Below are 22,874 nucleotides of genomic sequence, written 5' to 3' on the forward strand. Positions count from 1 at the left end.
CCGATTGTTGCAGTTTTGCTGGGGTTGGGGGGCCTGGAAATGCAGGGGGGGGGGGGCAACATTTGAGAATCACCGCTCTAAAGTGTTGTAGCCTCTCCTTGTTGATGTAAAAGAAATAGACTGTGTGTGACTAAGGTCAGGTTCACTAGATGAAGGCTCTAGTCGGAAAAGTCTATACCCTGAAATTAATATCTCCTAAGCAGTAAAAATATACTTACAGTTTAAATATTTTCCAGCGACCATAACAACTGTTACTACTGTTAACCAGTGTGACTTTATTAGTATCTGTAGTTCAGGCCTATGCAGGTTCTAGTGAAGGGGAGGCAAGGGAAACATTGGGATGAAGGTAGAGAATAGCTGGATGAATTCCAGCCTAGAGTAGAAACCTGTTCTGCACAACCTCAGGCAGGCCAGTACCACTTTAATGTGAGGGCTGAACTGGACTCCTGTACTGGAGCGCCAGGGTAACACAAGTGTGCTGGTTTATGCTGCAGTTTGCTGGGGAGGCAGCATAAAGCAGAAGGATGCAAGGCGGCTGGGCAACCTGGTGCAAAAAGCTGGTTCAGTCACTGAACCGAGGAAGCTCGAGGAACATGGATTGCCCACCCCTGCTTAGGTCAATGGCAGATGATGCCTGACTACTGACCACTCTCATACTGACCGCCTGATTAACTACAAGACCACCTGAATTCTCCTTAGGGATGAATAAAATTTATCTCATCTAATCAGCTGCCATCATTGTTCTTTACAGTTACCATGGTTACATGTGTTGTGACAGTGTCTGCCAGTGATTCCTTCACATTGTGACAGTGTACTGTATATACTATACACCTCAATGCATTGTGACTAAATCGTGTCCATGGGCGAGGCTGTGTTGATGGATGACTGACACACGTGGAGTTCTTTAGTGAACACCTGGAGCAAGGTTTATATGTTGACAACGAAAGAAAATATCTGAACTCCTTTGGACAGCGACAGGACCCATGCTCCTGTTTTAAACGCTCTGAGGCTCCTGAGCACAGATCTGACTAATGAAATGTTCTTCTCTGCTATTTGGTTTCATCATGTTATGAATTAAAACATCCAAAAGAAGTACCAATCTGCTGTTTAATCCTATTTGACCTGGACACATCGGCCCTGACTCCCCGAACCAATATGGCGGCAGCTGAGACGCATGTCGGCATCAAACGGCACGGGAAGTCGTCATCGCCCGAGTCTGAACCACTTCCTATTTCCGCAAACACAGATCTGTGTAGCTTCCCCGTTTATCGGTTGATCAATGCGGCGGTGGACTTCTGTCTTTGGTCTCCTGGCTCTCTCTGGTCTCTTTAATAGTCCTGACATTTATGAGTGATTGATTAGCATCATGACGGCCAACAGCCGGTGCTCCGCCGCGGAGCCTCCGGGCCTGGAGACCCAGCGGCGGGAGATCGAGTCTCTACTGCGGGAGTGTGAGCTCCGTGTTGGGGACAGTTGGTGAGAGTCCGCCCGCCTGCTAATACACAGCGCTAGGCTAACAGTTAGCATCACACGGCTAAAGCTACCCAGCTGCTATTAACGGTTTAACGACAGAGTCTCGCCAATGTGTCTCAGCGTGAGGTGGCTGAGACCGTTTAACGGGTCGGTGTTGGGTGTTAGCTCAGGCTAACAACGATGAGCTGTTAGCCGCCGCTGCTAACGTTAGGCTGTCAACCAGCTGGGCTGAGGCATTCAAGGTCGCCTCGTAAAACTTCCACTTTTGATTTTACAAAACAAATAATAAATAAAACACTTTTTAAAACAGACGTTACAAATTTAGGCTCCGTTTAATTATAGTTTCACATTTAGCATTCTTACAACCATCAGTTACAATCATAACTGACCATGTTCATTTTCAGTTGGTCTTATTTTCTTACCAGCGACTACATGACATCTACAGGTATAAAAAAAACCCTAAAAGCTTTGAATTGAGGCTTAGATTTGACTAAAAACTCAAATGTAATGATCCAGTCAGTCTTGTCTGCTGTAGACAGCTAAGTGTTTGTGTATGTGATTATGGTCAGGTGGCGTCGCTTCTGCGAGCTGTCACATCGGCCATGTTTGTTTGTTTACAGCTCCGAGCACTACCAAAACATTGGATTTCTTGCTGGTTCAGTACCAGTAATGTAATCATACACGACTGTTGCATGTTCATGAACAACAGTACAAGAACTTCGATTAAATTAAAAATGAAGTAGGTTTCCAGTTCCTACTTTTATCCTCAGATATTCCCACAGGAATGATTTAATCAGGATCCGCAGATTCAATATCTTTGCACTAAATAAGGCATCTAAAGATAAGACTTTTAACATCTTATGGAAAAAATAATCACCTGATCAAACCATCATGAGATTAAAAGTAAAAGTTGCAGCTTTTACTGATGTTTTTCATGTGTAAGTTAGATAAACCTGCTGGTGGAAACATGATCAGCTGGATTGTGCATCATCATGACTGAACAGGTTTCTACCATCGCTGCTATCAGACACTCTTTGTCTGTGCGTTCAGTTTCTGCTCACCGTGAGATTATAAATCGCAGAAAACCTTCACGTCAATAAATAAGATAAGAAGAACCTTTATTTGTCTGATGGTGGGCGAAATTGCTACCAGATTGTATCAGCAGCAAGTAAATGTTTGTTTTTGTGTGCATGAGGTTGGGGTCACCTCTTTGAGTTGGTATTTTGGTTCATCTGCATATGCAGGAAACAGAACACAATGGACTGATAGAAAGTTTGTTTTTCATAATAAATAGCAGCTATGTTTTAATTTCTTTATAAGGTGGTAGGAAGCAAGATGGAAGCGAAGTGGATTTCTGTCGGGGTGTAATAAAAGAATAATGAGGCCCAGAAATGACTGAAAGAGACTTCGAAGCAGAAGAGAAGGGAGGGGGAAGTAAAGGAAAAACCGTGTCTGTGAAATGTGATGAAGAAGAAAAGCAAAGCACTGTGGTGGTTCTGTAGAAAACAGTCTGGAGTCGTGATGGATAAAAATGACAAAAACGGTGAACTGAGAGGAGAAACAGCAGATTAATTACTGACTGTCCTTATTGAGATAATTAATAAGTAAAAATTTCTGTTGAAAATTTGTTATTGGAAAAAATAAAAATAAATGATGTGTTTTTGATTCATCCAACAAATTACTAGTAAATTCTGAAATTCAAAAATCACATAAAAATATTCGACATCAAAAGTTTGTCCTGCTTGATATGCAACATCAACAACAAAGGCGTAAACTGTGTGGCTGCAAAATGTGGTTTGTATTTTTATATTCAATTTAGAGAGGCCATGCACATGAAATCTCTGTGGGATCCAAGAAGAAGAAACCTACACAAGCTGAAATACAGCTGAACCTGTGGTCAGCTGAGATGTCGTCAGGAAACTTAAACCTGCAGCTGTATATTCTCATTTTGCTAACAGCTGCTGACTGTTCAGATTTACTGTTCGCAAGTTTTCCTGTTCTCACTGTGGTTTGATCTGCGTCTAGTTTTAGTTTCACATCTGTCATTGATTTTGATATTTTCACACTGTGTGTGTTGCAGGTACGTGGTGGAGCATCGCTGGTTTGAACAGTGGAAGGAGTTTGTGGAGACCGGAGACCAGAACTCACCGTCTTTTCCTGGTCAGATCAACAACACCGAGCTGTTTGAGGGTCAGTTGATGCTTCGTGACATACGCAATGCTTTGTTGTTTTTGTTCTGATCTGCCGACACTGATAATCAACTTGATAAAGACAAAGAATCTAATTAGTGCAGCTTCAGGGTTAAAACTGTGACGTTTTTTCTTTTACAAACGTTTCTGTGTCAGACCTGGACTCGTACCACCTGAAGGAGCGTCTGGTGGAGAACGAGGACTTTGTGTTGGTTCCAGCCGAGGCCTGGCACAAGCTTCAGGCTTGGTACGGCATGGTGGATGGTCAGCCGCCGCTGGAGCGTAAGGTAAACCCTCCACGCACACACGCTGTAAACACATCACGTTCGAGATGGATACACAGATCATTCAGTAGATACAAACAGATACATGACAGTGACGCGCAAATTCACAGCACATACGTTACTGATAATTCCACATACATGACCAATATAATGCTGCTAACACAGGACATGCATGCCACATATACAACGGATACACTCAGTTCATGGTGGTGTTTAGTCATTTCTGAGTCTGAGATGTAAGTGATTCAGGCTTTGTGTGTGTGTGTGTGTGTGTGTGTGTGTGTGTGTGTTTGTTAACACATATGTACCAGGTGGTGGACCTGCCCAGTACTCTGAAAGTGGAGATTTACCCCGTTGAGGTCTTCCTCTGTCTCCATAGCAACATAGAGAACGTCATCACCGCAGAGTTCAGCCGTGCCGACAGCATACGTGAGTTTCACTGAATAAACCTTCAGCACAGTCTCTGTAAATATCAGGAAACAGGATTTATCCAAGAAGGAAGACCTCCTGTATATATATATATATATATATGTGTGTGTGTGTGTGTGTGTGTGTGTGCGTGCGTGTGCGTGCGCAGTGTCGATCCAGAAGGCCATGTGTCAGGCCTTCTCTGTGCCTTCGAGCTCAGAGTGTCGTCTCTGGATAAAGAGTTTGGACAGCAGCTGCGAGCGGCTCAGGAACGTCCACATGAGCGTGTTGGACGCCTGCTTGAGCTCAGGGATGGTGAGGACCAACTCTCGGTTTAACAAAGTTTAATGTGATCGGCCCTGCAGAGGGTCAGGCTAATGTTCCTGTGGCTCTATAAACGCCGCTTTACAACCACTAACTTCCTCATAGCAATGACTCTGCTTTAAGAGAGAACCTGTCCTCTTCAGAGATAAGCTGGAACATGCCTGTGTGTGTGTGTGTGTGTGTGTGTGTGTCAGACAGTGATTATGGAGACGAGGAATGCTGACGGCACCTGGCCGAGCTCCAGACCTCAAATCATGTAAGAACGCCAACTCTGTCTGTCCCTCATTGAACTGCAGTTTGAAAATCTCACCTCCTCTGTTTTTTTTTCTCTCGTTTGTTTTGTTTACTCGTTTGCTTCTCGTCTTCCGTTCCTCCTCAGGTGTGTTCCGTGTTCCTCCCACGTTTATCCTGGTCTGGGGAGCTCTCCCTGTTTTACCTCATTGTGTTTCACTGCCATCACAGTATTTTCAGTTTCGTTTCCTCTAAAAGCCACACCCTTATGGTTTTCTTTTTGTTCCCATGTTGTCCTTCTCCTCAGTTTCATCTTGTCCTGTTTGGAGAAGCAGAGTCACAGCAGTTTAAATGTTCAATAACACATTTTATTTGTAGAGCACATTTAGTTTGCAGCTGCTGCTCAGAGAGCTGAACATCCAAATGACACATTTAGAATAATAGAATATAATAATATAATAGAATATATATACAAAGTCCAATAAAACATCAACACAAACAGGTTTTACCTGCCATTTAAAGCTAGCTTAGGACTTGTCCCTTGATATCTGACTCAAGTCTCCTCAAGGGGGCGCTGCAGAGACACTGAGATGAATTTGTGAGATGAATTGTCCAAGCACACATATGTCACCCAGTGCAATGTTTCAATGGGCAAATTTCACCCTAAGTAGGATAAATATCTTTATAAATCATGTCCCAGAAGCTTTTAATAAAAACACATTAAAACAAAATACCTCTGCCTTCGCTTCCTGCTCCCGTTTCCTAAGTTAACGCCCTGTAAACCGCGACTTATTCTGATGTGGACCGAATCTGCTGCTGACATGTGCTCTGGCTTTTCAGGAGGAACTCTGCTGAGGAGCAGGACTCGTACAGAGGACAGCCGGGAGTCTGTGGCCTCACCAACCTGGGCAACACCTGCTTCATGAACTCTGCTCTGCAGGTCTGAGCGCACACAGAGGATGGCCTAAAGTCAAACCTCAACACATCCTGAAGATCAGGGCTGGGTTTTAGTAATACTTTTCTACTACGACACAGATTCCAGAAACAAGGCCAGGAGTTAGTTTCATAAATAACAGAGTATATATTTTTTTTAGTGAAACCTTCAGTTCGATGTCCCTTTAGTATTCTATACCTTAGACCATCGTCCTTCCTCTAGCCAATTGTTTCCACCCAGTAACTTGGGTCACTGTGCCATCAGTGCTACTGGGCTCAGTCCTCCATATTCTAAACACAGGAACTCAACAGGTCCAGGCATTTTGTTTTCTTCCCTTGATTCCATTTTCTGACTAAAAGGAGCAGTGTTTATTTCCTCACTGACACACATGCATCTTGGCAGTTCTCTGAAGGGATTTTAACAGGGTTGCTGTTCACAGAGCTGCATTGAGGCTCTGTCTGCCCAGGTTACATTTTCTTCTAAATCCCAGGTGCTGCTTTCCACCTGTCCCTGTCCTACCCACAGCTGATTACCTGGATCCGATGTGTTCAGTCAATCAGGAGCTGCAAGGACAGGGATGGTTGGAAAACAAGCAGGACCGTAGCCCTGGAGGGCTGGAGTTTGACAGCCCTGTACAAAATCCTTTTATTCAGATTTGTTAATGACCTTAATTCTTTAAGTAGCACTGACCTGTCAGATGTCAGCTTCACTCCACTTCGCTTGTTTTCCAACCATCCCTATTGGCTCACAGCTGTATCACCTCCTCTGTCTCTGCAGTGTCTGAGTAACACTCCTCCGCTGACGGAGTACTTCCTGCAGAGCTCCTACCTGGAGGAGCTGAACTTCACCAACCCTCTGGGAATGAAGGGGGAGATCGCTGAGGCCTATGCGGACGTCATCAAACAGATGTGGTCTGGGAGGCATTACTCTGTGGTGCCACGTGTCTTCAAGGTACAAAACCATAGGTTAAAGTGAGTGTGCTGCTGTCTGTCGGAATGAACGGAAGCAGATGTGTTCAGCCGGGGAGCAAACTCAACAAAACAGATATCGAGAAACAGAACAGGGGTGTTTCCAGACACCAAGGGTGTGTGTGGTCCATGAAACTATGTCCACACTCCACTGCAGAAATCTTAAAAACTTCTGTGTCAAAGTCCTGTCATTACTCTCCATCCAGATCAACGCAAGAAGGGATTTATTGGCTCACCGGGTTAAACCACAGTTCTCTTCCTCTTTCATTTCAGTAGAATCCTCTTTCTGCACCTAGAACAGCCACTGAACAGTGATCTGACTGCAGGTTGTAAATGCTGCAGTTTTACAGCATACACTCTGAATGACCCACTGTGTGAGAGCAATTACCAAGAACGCACCGATAACGTTAGCAGCAATTTCCTGACTGAAGGAATCACATTCAGATGCTGTTGCAGGACATTTTTGTCCTGACTGCGTGTTTGTGTGTGCGCAGACGAAGGTGGGCCATTTTGCGTCTCAGTTCCTGGGCTACCAGCAGCACGACAGCCAGGAGCTGCTGTCCTTCCTGCTGGATGGGTTGCACGAAGACCTCAACAGGGTCAAAAACAAAGAGTACATTGAACTGCGGGACGCTGATGGACGACCAGACCAGGTGAGCTGCTCAGACCACACCAGAACTCCGCCTGTCCCCCTCTGCTCTGACTGACTGACTGACATTTTGGTGTCTGTGTTTATTCATTTTTTACAGTAACTTTTTCCAAGTGGCTGTAAAGCTTCAGTCAAATGTACTAAATTGTTTCACCTTTCCCCTTCATGCCACACAGGAAGTGGCGGAGGAGGCGTGGCGTAACCACCGACGGCGGAACGACTCCGTGATCGTCGACACGTTTCATGGCCTCTTCAAGTCCACGCTTGTCTGTCCCGAGTGCCACAAGGTCTCTGTGACGTTTGACCCCTTCTGTTACCTGAGCGTCCCACTCCCTGTCAGCAAAGAGCGTGTCATGGAGGTCTTCTTCGTCTCTCTGGATCCCTACGCCAAACCTGTCCAGGTAACCTTCCCCACCTGACGTTAAACCTGCGGCAGACATGAATATTTAACTATTTGCTCTGGACACTTTTCTGTTTAGGTTTCACAGGAAAGAATCAGGAAGAGAGTTTTATAGGTGAAATATGAAATGTGATATAAATGAGTTCATGTGTGTATTTGTAACACTGGATCCTGTGTGTGTGTGTGTGTGTGTGCATACCTGCAGCATCGTGTCGTGGTTCCTAAAGCAGGAAAAGTGTCTGACCTCTGCTCTGCCCTGTCAGAGATGACCAAAGTACCTCCCACACAGGTCAGTGTGTGTGTGTGTGTGTGTGTGTGTGTGTGAGAGAGAGAGAGAGGATGACAAGCTGCAATGATTCATTAAAACTAATTAGCAACAATTTTGAATTTGAATAATGAAAATGTAATTTGTAGAAAACCCTCTGGGTTTGGACTGTTCTGTAAAATCAAAGAAAATGATCCTTAAGTGCCACATGAAATGTTAACACTAGGTTTCTTAGTTGTCTGAGGGCTAAAGTAAAAAAAAAAATCCAGTCCACAGTGATCTCTGGTAACTGGTTTTGTCCTTACAGTGAATTTAAAATTTGAAAATGAGTCAAACATTTAACTGATTATTTAAGAAGTTGTATTCATGGGCAGGCTGATGCATTGGACAGTTTTTTTGTTTCAGAACAGAGAGACTGATAAATGGGAGTAAAGAGCAGGTGGTTCTTGGTTGTTGTTTATCACTTTTTGTGAACATGTGAAGAAAAACTCAAACTGAGAATGTGTAAAAAAAAAAAAAGTGTAACGATCTCAGTAAAACTCATGTCATGTTTCAGATGGTGGTAGCTGATGTGTTCAACCATCGTTTCTATAAAATCTATAATGCTGATGAATCTCTGAGCTGCATTCTGGACCGAGACGACATCTTTGTGTAAGAAAACATTTTTACCCACTTTCTGTCTGTGGGATTGAACGATTGTTTTACTGCCATCTAACCTGATGCTGCCGCGTATGTGTGCAGGTATGAAAAGAGTATGACAGAGCAGCAGGAGGAGCAGCAGGAAGGGGAGCAGGAGGAGGAGCAGCAGCAAGGGGAGCAGCAGGAGGAGCAGCAGCAAGGGGAACAACAGCAGGAGGAGGAGCAGCAGCAAGGGGAACAACAACAGCAGGAGGAGGAGCAGCATCAGGAGGAGGAGCAGCAGCAAGGGGAACAGCAGCAGCAGGAGGAGGAGCAGCAGCAGGAGGAGAAGCAGCAGCAAGGGGAACAGCAGCAGCAGGAGGAGAAGCAGCAGCAAGGGGAACAGCAGCAGCAGGAGGAGGAGCAGCAGCAAGGGGAACAGCAGCAGCAGCAGCAGGAGGAGCAGCAGCAAGGGGAACAGCAGCAGCAGGAGGAGCAGCAGCAAGGGGAACAGCAGCAGCAGGAGGAGGAGCAGCAGCAAGGGGAACAGCAGCAGCAGCAGGAGGAGGAGCAGGTGTTGCTGGCCCTGTACCTGAGGGAGCGTTCTCACTACAGGGACTATGGTTCGGGCAGCAGCTCGTACGGCACGACGCTGTTCGGACACCCTCTGCTTCTCAACGTGCCGCGAAGCAGCTGCAACGAGGAGGCGCTCTACAAGCTGTTCCTGCAGAGACTGGCGTGAGCAAACCAAACGTTTCCCGTTTTACTTCCCTTCTCCCACTTATAACAGGAAAACTGTAACTAACTGTAAACAGAAAGTGTCAATAACTTAAGGATTAAATGTACAAACATTAAAAAAAAAGGTACATTTTCATATGTAATGAAAATAATGTAGCGGTGGGTGTGTGTGTACATGTGCAGGCGCTACGTGCGACTGCCTGACCCCTCTGAGGAACTGGAGGAAGAGGAGGAGGAGGAAGAAGATGGAAAGGAGGAGCTGTACAAAACTCAGACCAACGGCGTCAGTGACGGTATCGTAACTTTAAAAATAACGTTGTTATCCACTCATCAAAGTCAGTGGGCGGAGTTTTAAAGAGGCAGATGTGACTGACATTAGTAGGCGGGTGTCCTCTTACGCCTTCCCTCTGATTGGTTCTGTGTAGTTTCAGATGAGGAGCAGGAGGATGCGGAGAAAGCCAGGCCTTCTCAAACTGAACTCTGCTGCGGAGATACACCAGCAAACAGCCAATCAGATGGCAACGCTACTGTCGAACCCAACCCTGATCTCAACCACGTAACTCTGGAGCACCTTGACTTGACCACTAATGGGTCCCAAAACCAGACTGAGCCCCTAGGCTGCGCCAATGCCACAGACTGTGTTGAGAGCCTGGATGCCTGCAGGGACTCGAGCAGGACCAGTGACACCAGCTCAGAACCACCAGCAGAGCAAATGCCGCAGCCCTGCAAAGTGACAGAAGAAGAAAAGGAAGAAGAGAAGCTGGAGCAGGCGTGTTCTCCCACCGTGCTAGCCAATGAGCAGCCTGCCAAGAGGAGGGCGTGTCGGAAGAAGAGGAAGAGTCTGTTCACCATCCAGGCGGTGAACTCTAATGGGATGACCGAAAGAGGGACAAAGGATGGAGGGAGCATCGTGTCTTTCAGTTGTAAGTCTGAACACACAGACACACACACTCCTGATATTTTCATCCACTGACCCTCATCTTTGCCTTCACATGTTATCCTTCAGCCCTGACCCTAATTAAACATTAATTCTGACAATCATCTTGAACCTTAAATTCTTTAAAAGTTTTATTTCTGGCAACATCTTATTGAACTGTACATCTGCTGTTCCCGAGAGGAATGTGTCTCCCAGCCAGGCTGATGATGAATTACAGATCACGCCCCATCTGTTATTCTGTAGCATGAAAAAATGGGACTGCTGTAAATGTTCGAAGTACAGCTTTCTTTGTCTGTGTAGCTCAGCCTTACGTGGCCATCGACTGGGACCCTGAAATGAAGAAGAGATTCTACAATGAAAACGAGGCAGAGGTCAGTGTTATGGTCTGTTTTTAGACTTACAGCTGCTTCAGGAAGTATTTAGACTTACAGCTGCTTCAGGAAGTATCCAGACCGTTGCTGCCTGTATACACCATCGTTATGAACTGCTGATTGTCGTCTGATGGTGATTTGTATTTTTTAAATTAAGTCTACAACACACACTGAAAACATGTTTTCAGACATTTTTGCAAATTTATTAAAAGTCCAAAATATTTTTGGACCAGATTCCATCAGATTGGGTGATTTAAGAGTATAAAACCACAACAATCCAAATAAGAAGCTAGCTGAAGCAGCACAGTCCTTAGCTACACATTTCATATGACTAAATATAAATAGGCCCATAAATGAATATTTATCAATAAGCGTTCACAAACACAAATCTTTTTGGTGTCATGAAAAACAGTAAAAATGGACATTTGTTCCTTTAAAGGCCTCAAAAGAAAAAGCAGCTTGTGTGCAAATGTTGGTTGTATTAATAAATGACAGAAGTTAAGATTTTGCTTTATATTTACCAGAAAACTCGAGTGGTGAGGAAACATCAGGAGAGAACAAACAAACCTGACATTTCTCAGTTAGGAAAAACTAAAGATGTCCGTTATGTGAAACCATTCTGTTCCCTGTGTAGAAGTATGTGAAACACACCAGCATGGAGGTCCCTCAGCAGCAGACCACAGTTCAACTGCAGGAGTGTATCGAGCTGTTCACCACTGTGGAAACACTGGAGGAGGAGAACCCATGGTAACACGCACACCTGTGCAGCCATCGCTCGCTGACATAATACATCCCATAACCTTGACCATCACATCAAATGTCTTACCCCAACCTGGTTCTAACCTGACCCGCACAACCTGTAAAAAGCCAAACTGGTCCTCACAAAGATAGCCATACAAGCACGGCAATGTGTGTGTTTCAGGTACTGTCCGGTATGTAAGAAGCACCAGCTGGCCACTAAGAAGCTGGATCTCTGGTCTCTGCCGGAGGTTCTAATCATCCACCTAAAGAGGTTTTCCTATACCAAGTTCACCAGAGAGAAACTCGACAGCATCGTGGAGTTTCCCCTCAGGTACGTACTGATGGCACAAATGCAAACACACATAACACGCAAGGAAGCAGTGCTCAGTTGCTCTGTCGCTGGCTCAGCTGCGATTTAGTCTGAACGTGGCCGCTGTGTCCTGTGGCCGCTTTCAAATCTGTGGTGCAGCTGCTCTGTCTGGAGTTCAGGTCAGAAAGTATACGGGCTGATTTCTATAGCTCAAGATTGTTTTCACTGGTTCCTTCTGGACTAAACACTGGGGTGGGCTGAAAGAATGTGACTATTCCATTGGTGCAGGTATTCGGGTTGTGTCAGGATGTTGTCAGCCAGTGAAACACTACAGGAGGACGGTTTCTCACTTCATGTGCTGGTCCTAAGTCACAGCTAACATCTCTCTGAAACCTGAGCTGTGTGTTTCTGTTATCGCAGAGACCTGGACTTCTCCGCCTGCCTCCTGAGGAAAAACCTGTCCAATGGGGAACCCCTGAGTCGCTATGACCTCATCGCTGTGTCCAACCACTATGGAGGACTCAGAGACGGACATTGTAAGGCCATTGGTACTTTTTATAAGTGATGTCGAGTCAAAACAGGCTGTCACGTTGTTCAGTCACAAATGCCTCACATCTTTTCTTTGACTTGTGAACTCATGACCCCGTTTGTGTTCCCCAGATACCAGCTATGCCAAGAACAAGGATAACGGTCAGTGGTATTACTTTGACGACAGCAAGGTGACCTATGCCAGAGAGGACCAGATTGTGGTTAGTATCTCTCTCTCATGTACTTGTACTGCTATCTTTGTGAGGACATTCATTGCCACAATGCATTCCCTAACCCTCATAACCAGCAGCAGTATCTGTGTAGTGTGGAGAAACTAAGTTTAACATTCTCACTGTGACCCATGACCCTAACACCCAACATGTGCCTTCAGTGACCCTCAGATTGTGGAGGGCTCCACAGAAGTTAAATACCTAAGAGTCCAGCAGTCAGTCAGTCTCCAGCTCAGATTACTGTCAACCCTCTGCCTTTTTCCACCACATGTGGAAACTTGATGCACATATTAATCCCGTCCTGTCTCCCGCAGACCAACGCTGCCTACGTGTTGTTCTACCATCGACAAGACCAGATCAGAAAACCCACTCTGCCCGCCCCTGACGACATCACTTCCTGCAAAGCTGAGGACACAGAGCTAGGCTCCGCCGCCTCCTATTTCAACATGGAAACAGAATGACACTTCAAGTTTTAGTTCTTTTCACAATTCAATTCTACTTCAGTGATTTAGTTTTTTTTTTTTTTTTTTTCCATCAGCTCAACAGGCCTCGTGATTTTATCTGTTTTTTCTTCTTTTCCAATGACACGTGCACTTTGTTGACTTACTAAAACTGAGAACATCTGCAGGTACATCTCGCACCTCCTTCGCTCTTATGTTCTATCTGAATGTTGCTGGTAAAATCTGTTGTTCTGGGATGATTCGAACCATGATCCTCAGTAGTTTGATGCAGCAGGACTGAGTGAATCCAAACTTTCTTTCTGACTCCGAAAACTTCAATTAATAACGTTATGCTGCTTTTAAATGATCAATTAATTATCGAATTTTACATTTCTGAAGTCGATGTGAAAATCCTTTTAAATGTCAGGCAGTGAAACCAGCTCTGCTCACATCAAAACAAATAACTTTAAACATTAACCATCAATAACTTCCAAAGCAGTACCTTTGTTAAGTCGGTGATCATGAAACACAATCTGTTTCACTTCTGTGGGCGCTGATTTACCAAATTCTGTCTCCTGTTTCTCTTTCCTTGTTTCAAAGTTTCTCCTTTAAAGACATGCAGGCAGATGCTCACCTTGGACTCTGCTCATGTGTTTAAATTAAAGTGAACCCAATAGAAATGGTAAACAGTCAAGCAGGAAACACATGAACAGAGAATTAAGTGCCCTCTTTAAATGCTAATTGAATTAATCGTCATAAATTGGTTCCCGTTGGACTGTCCAGAGTGAACTTCTACCTGCGGCTTTGTGAAACTCGTCCCTCAGACGCCCTTAAGACTTCACACACACTGAGAGTGAATTTGACACTGTAGAAATAACTGATAATAGATAATTTAATACTGAAAAGTGCTGCCAGGGATGAAAATTGAATCTGTATATTTTGGTTGTTTTCTGATGGTATTTATTTTTTAATGGAATAATTTCAGCTGTCACATGACTACAGGTTTGTTTTCGTTTAATGATTTTCTTGATCGACTGGTGCAGGACATTGAGATGCTTATTTTTCATATTTATAGATAAAAGTTTGTATCTAGGCAGAAAATGGTTTGACAGGTAAACTTCTGTGCAGACATCACGGATGCAGGCGAAGTTTCCTCTCTGCCGTCGGAGCGAGTGCTTACGGATTTCTAAACCAGCTCCATGTACAGTATTTTTGTATCGTAAGAAATTTATTATTATTATTGTTATCATTCCTGGGTGGAGCACAAGGGGAGCTTGGGCTGATTTCTTTCTTTGGTCTTCCTATCAAATATCAGATGGAAAATATTTTATTGTACTTTGAATCTTTTGATATGAATAAAAGGATGATAATTATCACCCCATGATTTTACACATTTGGCTCTTTACTTTCTTACTTTACTTAAATTATTTCTAATGTTGGTCTGACATAACGTGAACATATTTAACCCTTTGTGAAAGCTACATGGTGAACAGAAATCCAACACTGTGCTGCTGTGTTATGTGCTAGAGCGAAATGCCGACAGATTTTACAAATCTACATTTTAAAAAGGTTCTGCACCAGTTACATAAACATGAACTCACTGAAGTTTTTGGAAAGATTCTGGAGACAGATGCTTCAAGTGAAAATTTCCTTCTGTGCAGGTAAAGAGTACAGCTAAGAGTTGAAGTGGGCCTGTAAAGAACAAACATTTTGGGAAACACTGAATGAACCTGTCTCAGCCAAAGCCGCGAAAATAAAACCATTTCAAAGTTCAAACCCGTTTTCCTCCCATGTGTGCACACAAGTTTATCTGTGCAAATAACACCCCATCACCACTAAAACAGAACCAGGCCCCTGAAGCTTCATGGTGCTTACCGGGTTTCATGGAGAAACCAGATGGTTGTTAAGGGACGCCAAACCCAGGTGTCCAACTGCCTCACAGGACAGATGAGAGAATCCAGGCAGATGTGATGGCACTTTTATTTAACTCATTCTGAGTAACAGCATCAGATGGACCACCACAGTGAAGAAAAGTTCATGCAAAGCGTCCTGCGGTGTGAAAACATCATGTCCGCTGATATTTAAAGCACCTTGGACGGTTCTGTCCTTCTGAAACATCCTGGTCATCTTCAGATGCTGCTCCTGTTTCCTGGGAGGACTCGTCTGCTGCAGCTGCTGCACGATCTGCTGGTTTAGCCAAACATCTGGAAATTGTCCTGGAGCTGTGTGCATTTAAAAAAAGGCCTGTTTTTAATCAAAGCTGCAGCCTATATGAATACAAGAAAAAGAGTGTCTTCTGGAACACCGAACACACAAAAACCTGCAACCGTGACGCAAACATTAATTCTTCACTTTTACTCAGAAAAATCTTCATGACATCTGAGCCACAAGCTAAATCAGCTGATAATGATCATGAGACTGACTGAAGACCCAATAACATTTATATTTAACTACAGCGTCACATTCTGCTTCACCTTCCACATATTTCTACATAAAAAGTTTGCTGTAAAATTTGCCTGAATCAACATTCTAAGCCAACAACACCGCCCTGATCCTGTGTACAACAACAAAATAATGTACTGTCTAGAGCAACTTTAAAACAGTGGTTGTATCATGAATTACTGATATGAGCAATAAGATGTCAACATCTCAGGAGCAAAGTTGATGGGTTTCATTGTTCGATATTTTTTGGCAGAACTTGTATCCACAGCTTTATGGACAACAACATTTTGGTTCCGCTGTGAACATTTCTGACAGCACTACCTCCTAAAAGGCAGTGAAGACTTGCTTCATTTAAGACTTTGTGTGCTCTGTGCTCCAGAACTTTTGAAGCTGTGGCGGAACCGGTGCGTCCCATGTGAACCTTCAGCACAGATTCGGTTGTAGAGCTGAGAGTTTTAGAACCTGTCACAGACGCTGCGGAGCACCGTCCTCGCTGCTCTAGAACATGGAGGACCTGGCGTCTTGGCTGAAGAAGGTTCCAAAGTTCAGGTCCCTGGACATCAGCTCCTCCTCCACGTTCTCCAGTGCCCACTTGTGCTCCACGATCTCCAGCGCCTCCCACTCACTCTGACACAAACAAACAAACAGTCACACAGTGACAGCAGGAAACACAACTCAAAACTAATTTAAGATGTAATTTCCCTTTAAAATGTCCTGCAGATAAACTTTGCTGTGAAATGAGTTTTGAATGACCATAACAATCATCTGTCTTCCTTGTTGAGTTTCATTTCTGACCCACAAACACAAAAAAAATCTGTGATAAACTAACCCACAACTAACACAGCCACTGACACATACTTTCTTTGTTAATGTCTCACCTTAAACGCCTTGTTGGGGTCAGGGGGCATTGCCATGGCAGCGCCCGTCATCTGGTCCTGCATGATCCGCGATTGATCAGCAGCTAAAAATAAATTAAACATGGAACTAATGAGATGTAAAACTCCTGCTCAGATCAATTCTTATAGTTTTCTGCTCCATAAAAATATTCCTGTGCAAATAACAGGCCTCATTCTGGACCGAAGACTTGAAGACACCTGAAGACAGGGTCATTTTCACTTTCCCTTTTAGAATTTTTATTCCAGGGAAGTGTTTCTATTTGTAAACCATTTCCAGGAGCTTAAGAAGTGAGGTGTAGTCGTGAGATATGAGATTCCTGTTAGGTGTATGTACCAGCAGTTTGTTCCTATACACACATTAAGACCAAATCTGTGTGTAATGCCTTTATGCTTTCTACAGAGCCAATAACCCAGAGCAAAACACTGCGAGTGGTATATAAAGTCAGGGAGACAGTGAACTCACAGTTGTCCTGTCCCAGGATCAGGCTGTACATGCTCCTCAGCCCAAACACATTCAGAAAGTACCAGGACGCCGAGCTCACCCTGCAAAACCCAAATAAAACTGCAGATTTCTGCTGAACAGCTTCAACTTACAGTAACTGGTGCATTTGATGTGTTACGGAAACATGTATATATATGATAACTGGAAACCTGTGTTTACACTATAACAGCTGTGTGTCTGTGCTGTTCACAGTGTGATCTGTGTTTACCAGGAGGCGTCCAGTGACAGCAGGTCGATCCCTCTCTGTAGCATCGGCTTGAAGCGCAGAGTCAGAGGGAACGGCACCTTGGCTGCAGCACCCCAACAATAACAATAACAACAACAACAAACAACAGTCACAACAGGGGCAGAACAATGCTAATTTTTTACTTAATCCTAGAGTTCAGCTTTCGATGTCTCTGTCACTTTGACTTGTATGTAATAATTTACATTCATCCGTTTCCACTGGTGAGCTACCGTTTCATTTCAGGAAGCCAGAAAACAGACTCATCAAAACGGCAAAGAAGCGGCAGAAGTTGATTTAACCTTTTTATTGACAATGGGAAACAACACTGCACCCTACATTTCCTATAATGCAGCTGATGGGATCTTTTCTTCACATGATTTTTATGTCTACACTTCACTCAGCCTGAAAATAGAGTTTTACTGGCAAGAAAATGAACTGTCAACAGCTGGAGAACTCACTTATGACGAATCCAGAGAAAGCCCAGTTGATCCATCCACCAATAAGAATCATGGGCAGGACGTTGGTCAGGTTTCCCTTCATCATGTCTGTCAACATGCTGGTGTCTGCAACACACACAGACATGAGCAACTGGTTTGAGGTGGACACCTTCAGGTAGCACACACACTCCTACCTGTCATGGGGTTCTTGGGGACGACCTTTCGCTTGACCTTCTTAAAGAAGCCGGTCTCTGCGTTGTTGAAGTAGTGTTTCCTCATGGCGAAAGACTGAAACAGTGAAAACATGTCGTCTCTGTCAAATAGACTAAGCGTTCCCCCGTCCCCCTATTTCTCTACTGTAGGAAACAGAACCTGAGAGATCAGAGAACTATTGACTGCACACCAATGCTGCACACACAGTGCAGAATCAAATCAATTTTAGTAATGACAAAACTTTGAGGCTCAACAAACAGGACTTTCTATAATTTCTACTTCTCTGGTTATATATTTAGTTCAACTGCATTGCAATCCCAGTATTGCAGTAAAAAGATCAGCATTTCTGCCATGACACAGTTGAGCAGAAGTACAGAATAGCTTGTAAAGGTAAAAGTACTTGAAAATTGTGGTAAAATGTTGAGTAAATGTGCTCAGCTACTTTCTTTCACTGCAGGTAAGTGTTTGCTTACCTGTCGGGGAATGTATTTTCCGTTCTCTCTGAGGATGCGGCTGCGCAGGAGCACCTGGCTGAACAGAAACACCACCATCACCTGATCACTGTTACAGCAGCACTGAGCATTCAGCTGCATTTAGCATTCAGCCGTTCACTGACACAGTCAGCCGTCACGTAACAATAATGATAATAACTTTAGGGCTACATCTAAGAGTTATTGTAATTGATTAATCTGCTGGTAATCGATCTGTTTGATTATTTAGTCTATGAACGTTAACAACACCAATCACAATGTTGCAGTGTGAAAGCTTCAAAAGTCGTGTTTTTTATTTTCAGCAAAAATCCAAGTATTTCTAAAGGCACAGTTTACAACAGGGGTGGGTTTTATTTCTGCAGTTAATCAGTTCAAACTGATCTTAGATCAGACAAGAGTAAGTGAAGGTCAAAGGATTACACAGTGAGCAAAGTTCTTGCTTTCATTTTGCCTCCTCTGCTCTTAAAACAGTATCGGGATGAACTGCCCATACAAAGAGCAGCTGAAGAACAGAGGGACTGTGGGCTTCACAGAAGATAAAGAGAAGTAGACAAGATAAGACAAGTGGTGTGAGTTCACACTTTGGATAGGGAACTGTAGTCTCTGTATTGTGTTTTAACAGGCCTGGCTAGGAAGTGCTCTAATAGTCAACAACTTCCTCTGACCTGTCAGAAACCTGCTCCAGTTCGACCTTCTTGTCGGTGTGGAGCAGCTGGGTGATGTAGTGACGGATTATCCCAACAAAAAAAGTGATGAAGACAATGGGCAGGACCACCCACAGCCGAATACTGGAGTCCAGTAAGAGCTCTGGACTGGCCATCGTGTTCAACCGGCCAACCGAAGCACAGCCGGCTCTAGCAGAGGAACAGAATTTAGTGTAATTAATCTCATGGCATATTTATTTTTACAAAAGCAAAGATTCAATGAATTTAAAGGAGTTAAAGAGTTAAAGCCTGTCATAAAAGTTAAAAATGATCTCCAGCTGCTTGCATGACATTCAGAATAGTTTATCAGTCACTGTGTTAAGTACTTTACTTTCAAAATCTTCAGTATATTTTCTTGATTAAACATACATGTACTCTATGAAACATTTTTAAACACAGACCTTTTACGTTTTTGAGACCTGTTACAGCAGGTTTAACACACCAACGTGCTGGCGTCCTCATTTGTCTTAGAGAAAACTGTTCCTGAGAAGAGCTTTGTAAACAAACCTGCAGCTTCTAATCAATAGTGTTCAAAAACAGCAGCAGGCCAAAGCGAAAAAACCAAACGAGATACAACTGAAGCTCGTGTCGGTGCCGTTAACCAGGTGAACTGCAGGTAAATTAAACAGAAGTTCACGTCTGACCTTCTTTCAACAACCAGCTAGTTAGCATCGCTGTTTAGCAGTTAGCATAAACCCCCGGCTCACTGAACACACAGTTAGCTACAGGCGCTAGCCGGCTAATTTAACTAGTTAACCTTTGAAATGCTGCTTCTAGTAACCATGTTTCCACTGGTAGGCGATATTATTTCAGACTGTGTGACGCAGTACCAACAGCTGAGAATATTTGATCTCTCACGTTGAAATGAACGTTGAACTTACCACATTTAACAACTTAGCAGCGTAGCAAACACGTTCCGTGACACGAAGAAGAAGTACTTCCCGTTCGAGAGGAAACACCGAACAAGTGACTAATAAAATAAAACACGTTTAATGAAATTATAAAAAAGGATTAAAAGTAATATTTAAAGATATATAGATTTAAAAAGTTGTACCAAACGACACCGTTCAAATTTAAGAACACCTGCTGGTCACCTGCAAATCGGTGCACTGCACGTGTGCAGATCGATTTTGGTACAGGTAGGAATGATATGCTCCATAGATTCTACAGAATTAAAACACGTTTCTTTTCTGGGAGCCGGCGTAATTTTTCATTACTTCCAGTTAAAAAAAACTAAATCTTAATTTCCTTTCATCTCATTATTTATTGGAAATAATTGAATCTGTGAAATTTCTGAATGTGCTCTATTCTGAGTCGAGGCATTCAGGGTTTATTTAGACAATAGTTATTGCTCTGTTCAACTTAGCCATGGCTAACAGTTTACCTATAATGCTAATAATGTGAAATTTCAGATGTCATATGTTCATGCTAATGAGCTTTAGAGATATTCATGGGTGTATTTTTTTATTTTGGACGTAGGCTGTTTCTTCCTGCTTCCAATCTTAGCGCTAGGCCAAACCTATAATGTCCTGACCCTAATTTTGCACTTCACAAGCAGATAAGAGACTGACATGAATCAAGCTGGTCACTCTCACAAAGATCCAAATCAGAGTATTTCCCTAATGTGTTGACAAGTTCCCATAAACTCCGGCCTGTTGGTCATCTCTGTTTCGCAGTGTGGTTACCAAACCAATAGTCACCATCCCACATTACTGTGAAGGTAGTGTGAAGTATGCAAACAAAACAGGACACATCTTTCCATCAACATGAACAGATTTTTATATTTTTAGAGCAATAAATATTTCCACTTTTTCCATGTTGCTGCAATTTCAAAAACAAAGTACAAGTAATATATATTTATATACACAGCTAAAATTTTCCATACATAATTTTTAAAATAATGTTGTCTCTGTTGACACATATTTGACACTGTACTCATACAATTTTACAAGGACTATTCCAGTCTCTCTTTGTTCTACATTATAAACAAGAAATATTTTTTCCTCCATGAAGTGGTCCATCATACACCCCTAGGCTCTTACCCTTGTATAGATACACACAACACAGACTGCACTTTACACAGGAATAGAGGAATCCAACATTTTTTTACTTAGTTGAACCAGATCTGAGCTTTGATTTTTTTCAAAGGTTCCCTGTTTTGCCTGCCACAGTCAGACCAGATCTGTTTCTACCGGTATTAAAATCAGATCTTCAATTCCTGATGTAAAACCAGCCAGAGACAAACTGTCCGCTGCAAAGCAAAGCGGGTACTCGCATTGTTATTTTTCATTTAACGATGATTATGTACATTCATGTTTTATAATACAATTTCATTCAGTGCAGATACTGTAATAAATACCACATGCAAACCGATAGTGGAGAGCAGACCCGGGCAGAAAAAAATAGGTTTAAAACTGAGCATTTAAAGGACCAACCCTTGATTTTTGCATGTACTTTGACTGCATGTACTGTACATTACGTCTGCAAACCAAAAATAATGTTTATATCCTTTTCTATGTTCAGGCAGCCATTGACCCTAATTTCATTTTAATTAAAATTTACTTGCAGAGACTTAAATCCTGGGGCCTGGATTTAACTGTGCAGGTAACTAATCCATCACTACATTTCAGAATTGGTATTTATTTGCTGCAAGCCCTGCATTGTCCAGATTTAACATGTCATTTTTTTTAGATTAAAGGGCTGTTTTTCTGCATCCATCCATTTTCTATACCCGCTTTTCGTGAATCAGGGTCATGGGGATCTGCTGGAGCCTATCCCAGCTCTCTCTCGGGTGGAAGGCAGGGGTACACCCTGGACAGGTACCCAGTCCATCGCAGGGCCACAAATAGACACACAAAGGCAGACAACCTCACACACTCACCTACAGGAAATTTAGAGTCACCAATCAACCTAATATGCATGTTTTTGGTCTGTGGGAGGAAACTGGAGTACCCAGAGTAAACCCACACAAGCACAGGGAGAACATGCAAACTCCACACAGAAAGGCCGGGTTACGAACCCATGACCTTCTTGCTGTGAGGCAACAGTGCTAACCACTCATCCACCACGCTGCCCCTCGCAACAGCCAGTCAAATTTCAAAAGTCAGGTTTCTAAAATATTTCTTACTTCATAAAAAGTGAAAACACTGATAAAAATAATGGTGGACTGGACCGTAAATTTAATATAGTAGGGTTCAGTTCTATCAGGAAGCCAAGAGCATGCCTGAACAAGGACTGGTCTGACAGTTTCAGATATCCTTCCACACTGAACACTACACGGACCTGCTCTAGCCTTAAACCACAAGATCCCAAAACAATATAACATTTTTAACATCATTGGTGCTTGGACCCCCAAATAAGTGGTGTTGATGATGGATTTTCTATCTGCAGCACATAGCAAGTCTCTGCAAGTTGTTTTTTTTATAGAGGTTGGCACTGAAACCAAGTCCTGGTCAAAATAAGTAAAGAAATCATTTGAAAATGGCTGGCAGTAATGGAAAGTACATGTGACTTAATATGTTACAACATGCAAAAATAAGGATATGGGGCTTTAAAATGGGAATATTACTCAGGATGTGTTTGATTTAGCTTGTGCTTGCTGTGGATCAGGGTGAAATGAGTAATCCCTTACGAGGTAGATTTATTCTAGTAATCCTCGAAAACTTTGCTTTGTTATTTCAAGTGTGTTTTGTTAAATGTTTTAGCCTGGATTAGAGATGGTGTTGCTGTAAAGTCCCTGCAAAGAGGTAAAGTGTTATTGTAGGTGATTGTAGATAAATGATGGGGACTCAATGGTCCAGAATTTCTAGCAGCTCAACATTTAATGTTTATTTGAATGATTTTAAGATTGTTTGGTAGCAGAAGTGTTGCTTGTTTCCATTAACAGTTTGGTGAGAGGCTTTGCTGAAGCTTTGTAATGATTGTA

At 43.1% G+C, this 22,874-nt stretch overlaps 2 protein-coding genes across 3 annotated transcripts; one reads left to right on the forward strand and one right to left on the reverse strand.

Moving 5' to 3' along the window:
- Positions 1-1,241: 1,241 nt before the first annotated feature.
- usp11 (ubiquitin specific peptidase 11) lies at positions 1,242-14,429 on the forward strand. The gene is made up of 21 exons (XM_026333243.1): positions 1,242-1,476; positions 3,554-3,663; positions 3,819-3,949; positions 4,258-4,375; positions 4,524-4,669; positions 4,873-4,934; positions 5,750-5,849; positions 6,621-6,794; positions 7,306-7,464; positions 7,637-7,861; positions 8,066-8,149; positions 8,682-8,774; positions 9,276-9,481; positions 9,665-9,774; positions 9,907-10,404; positions 10,719-10,789; positions 11,424-11,536; positions 11,712-11,861; positions 12,261-12,376; positions 12,501-12,589; positions 12,913-14,429. The coding sequence occupies exons 1-21, from the start codon at positions 1,367-1,369 to the stop codon at positions 13,057-13,059; spliced, it is 3,012 nt and encodes a 1,003-aa protein (XP_026189028.1). The 5' UTR covers positions 1,242-1,366; the 3' UTR covers positions 13,060-14,429.
- A 570-nt stretch (positions 14,430-14,999) lies between these two features.
- LOC113146035 (ER membrane protein complex subunit 3) lies at positions 15,000-19,923 on the reverse strand. Of its 2 annotated transcripts, none has more exons than XM_026333240.1 (10): positions 19,831-19,923; positions 18,911-19,099; positions 18,228-18,285; positions 17,736-17,829; positions 17,563-17,667; positions 17,087-17,168; positions 16,840-16,919; positions 16,359-16,441; positions 15,943-16,107; positions 15,000-15,260 (listed from the first exon to the last, which is right to left on the reverse strand). In XM_026333240.1, exons 2-9 carry the CDS (start codon positions 19,063-19,065, stop codon positions 15,979-15,981), a joined length of 786 nt encoding a protein of 261 aa, XP_026189025.1. In that variant the 5' UTR covers positions 19,066-19,099; positions 19,831-19,923; the 3' UTR covers positions 15,000-15,260; positions 15,943-15,978. The 2 variants fall into 2 exon arrangements, with proteins under 2 accessions (XP_026189025.1, XP_026189026.1); XM_026333241.1 differs by lacking the exon at positions 19,831-19,923 and adding an exon at positions 19,351-19,554.
- Between the last annotated feature and the right edge of the window lie 2,951 nt (positions 19,924-22,874).

This window comes from Mastacembelus armatus, chromosome 7, assembly GCF_900324485.2.
Source record: "Mastacembelus armatus chromosome 7, fMasArm1.2, whole genome shotgun sequence".
Lineage (NCBI taxonomy): Eukaryota > Metazoa > Chordata > Actinopteri > Synbranchiformes > Mastacembelidae > Mastacembelus > Mastacembelus armatus.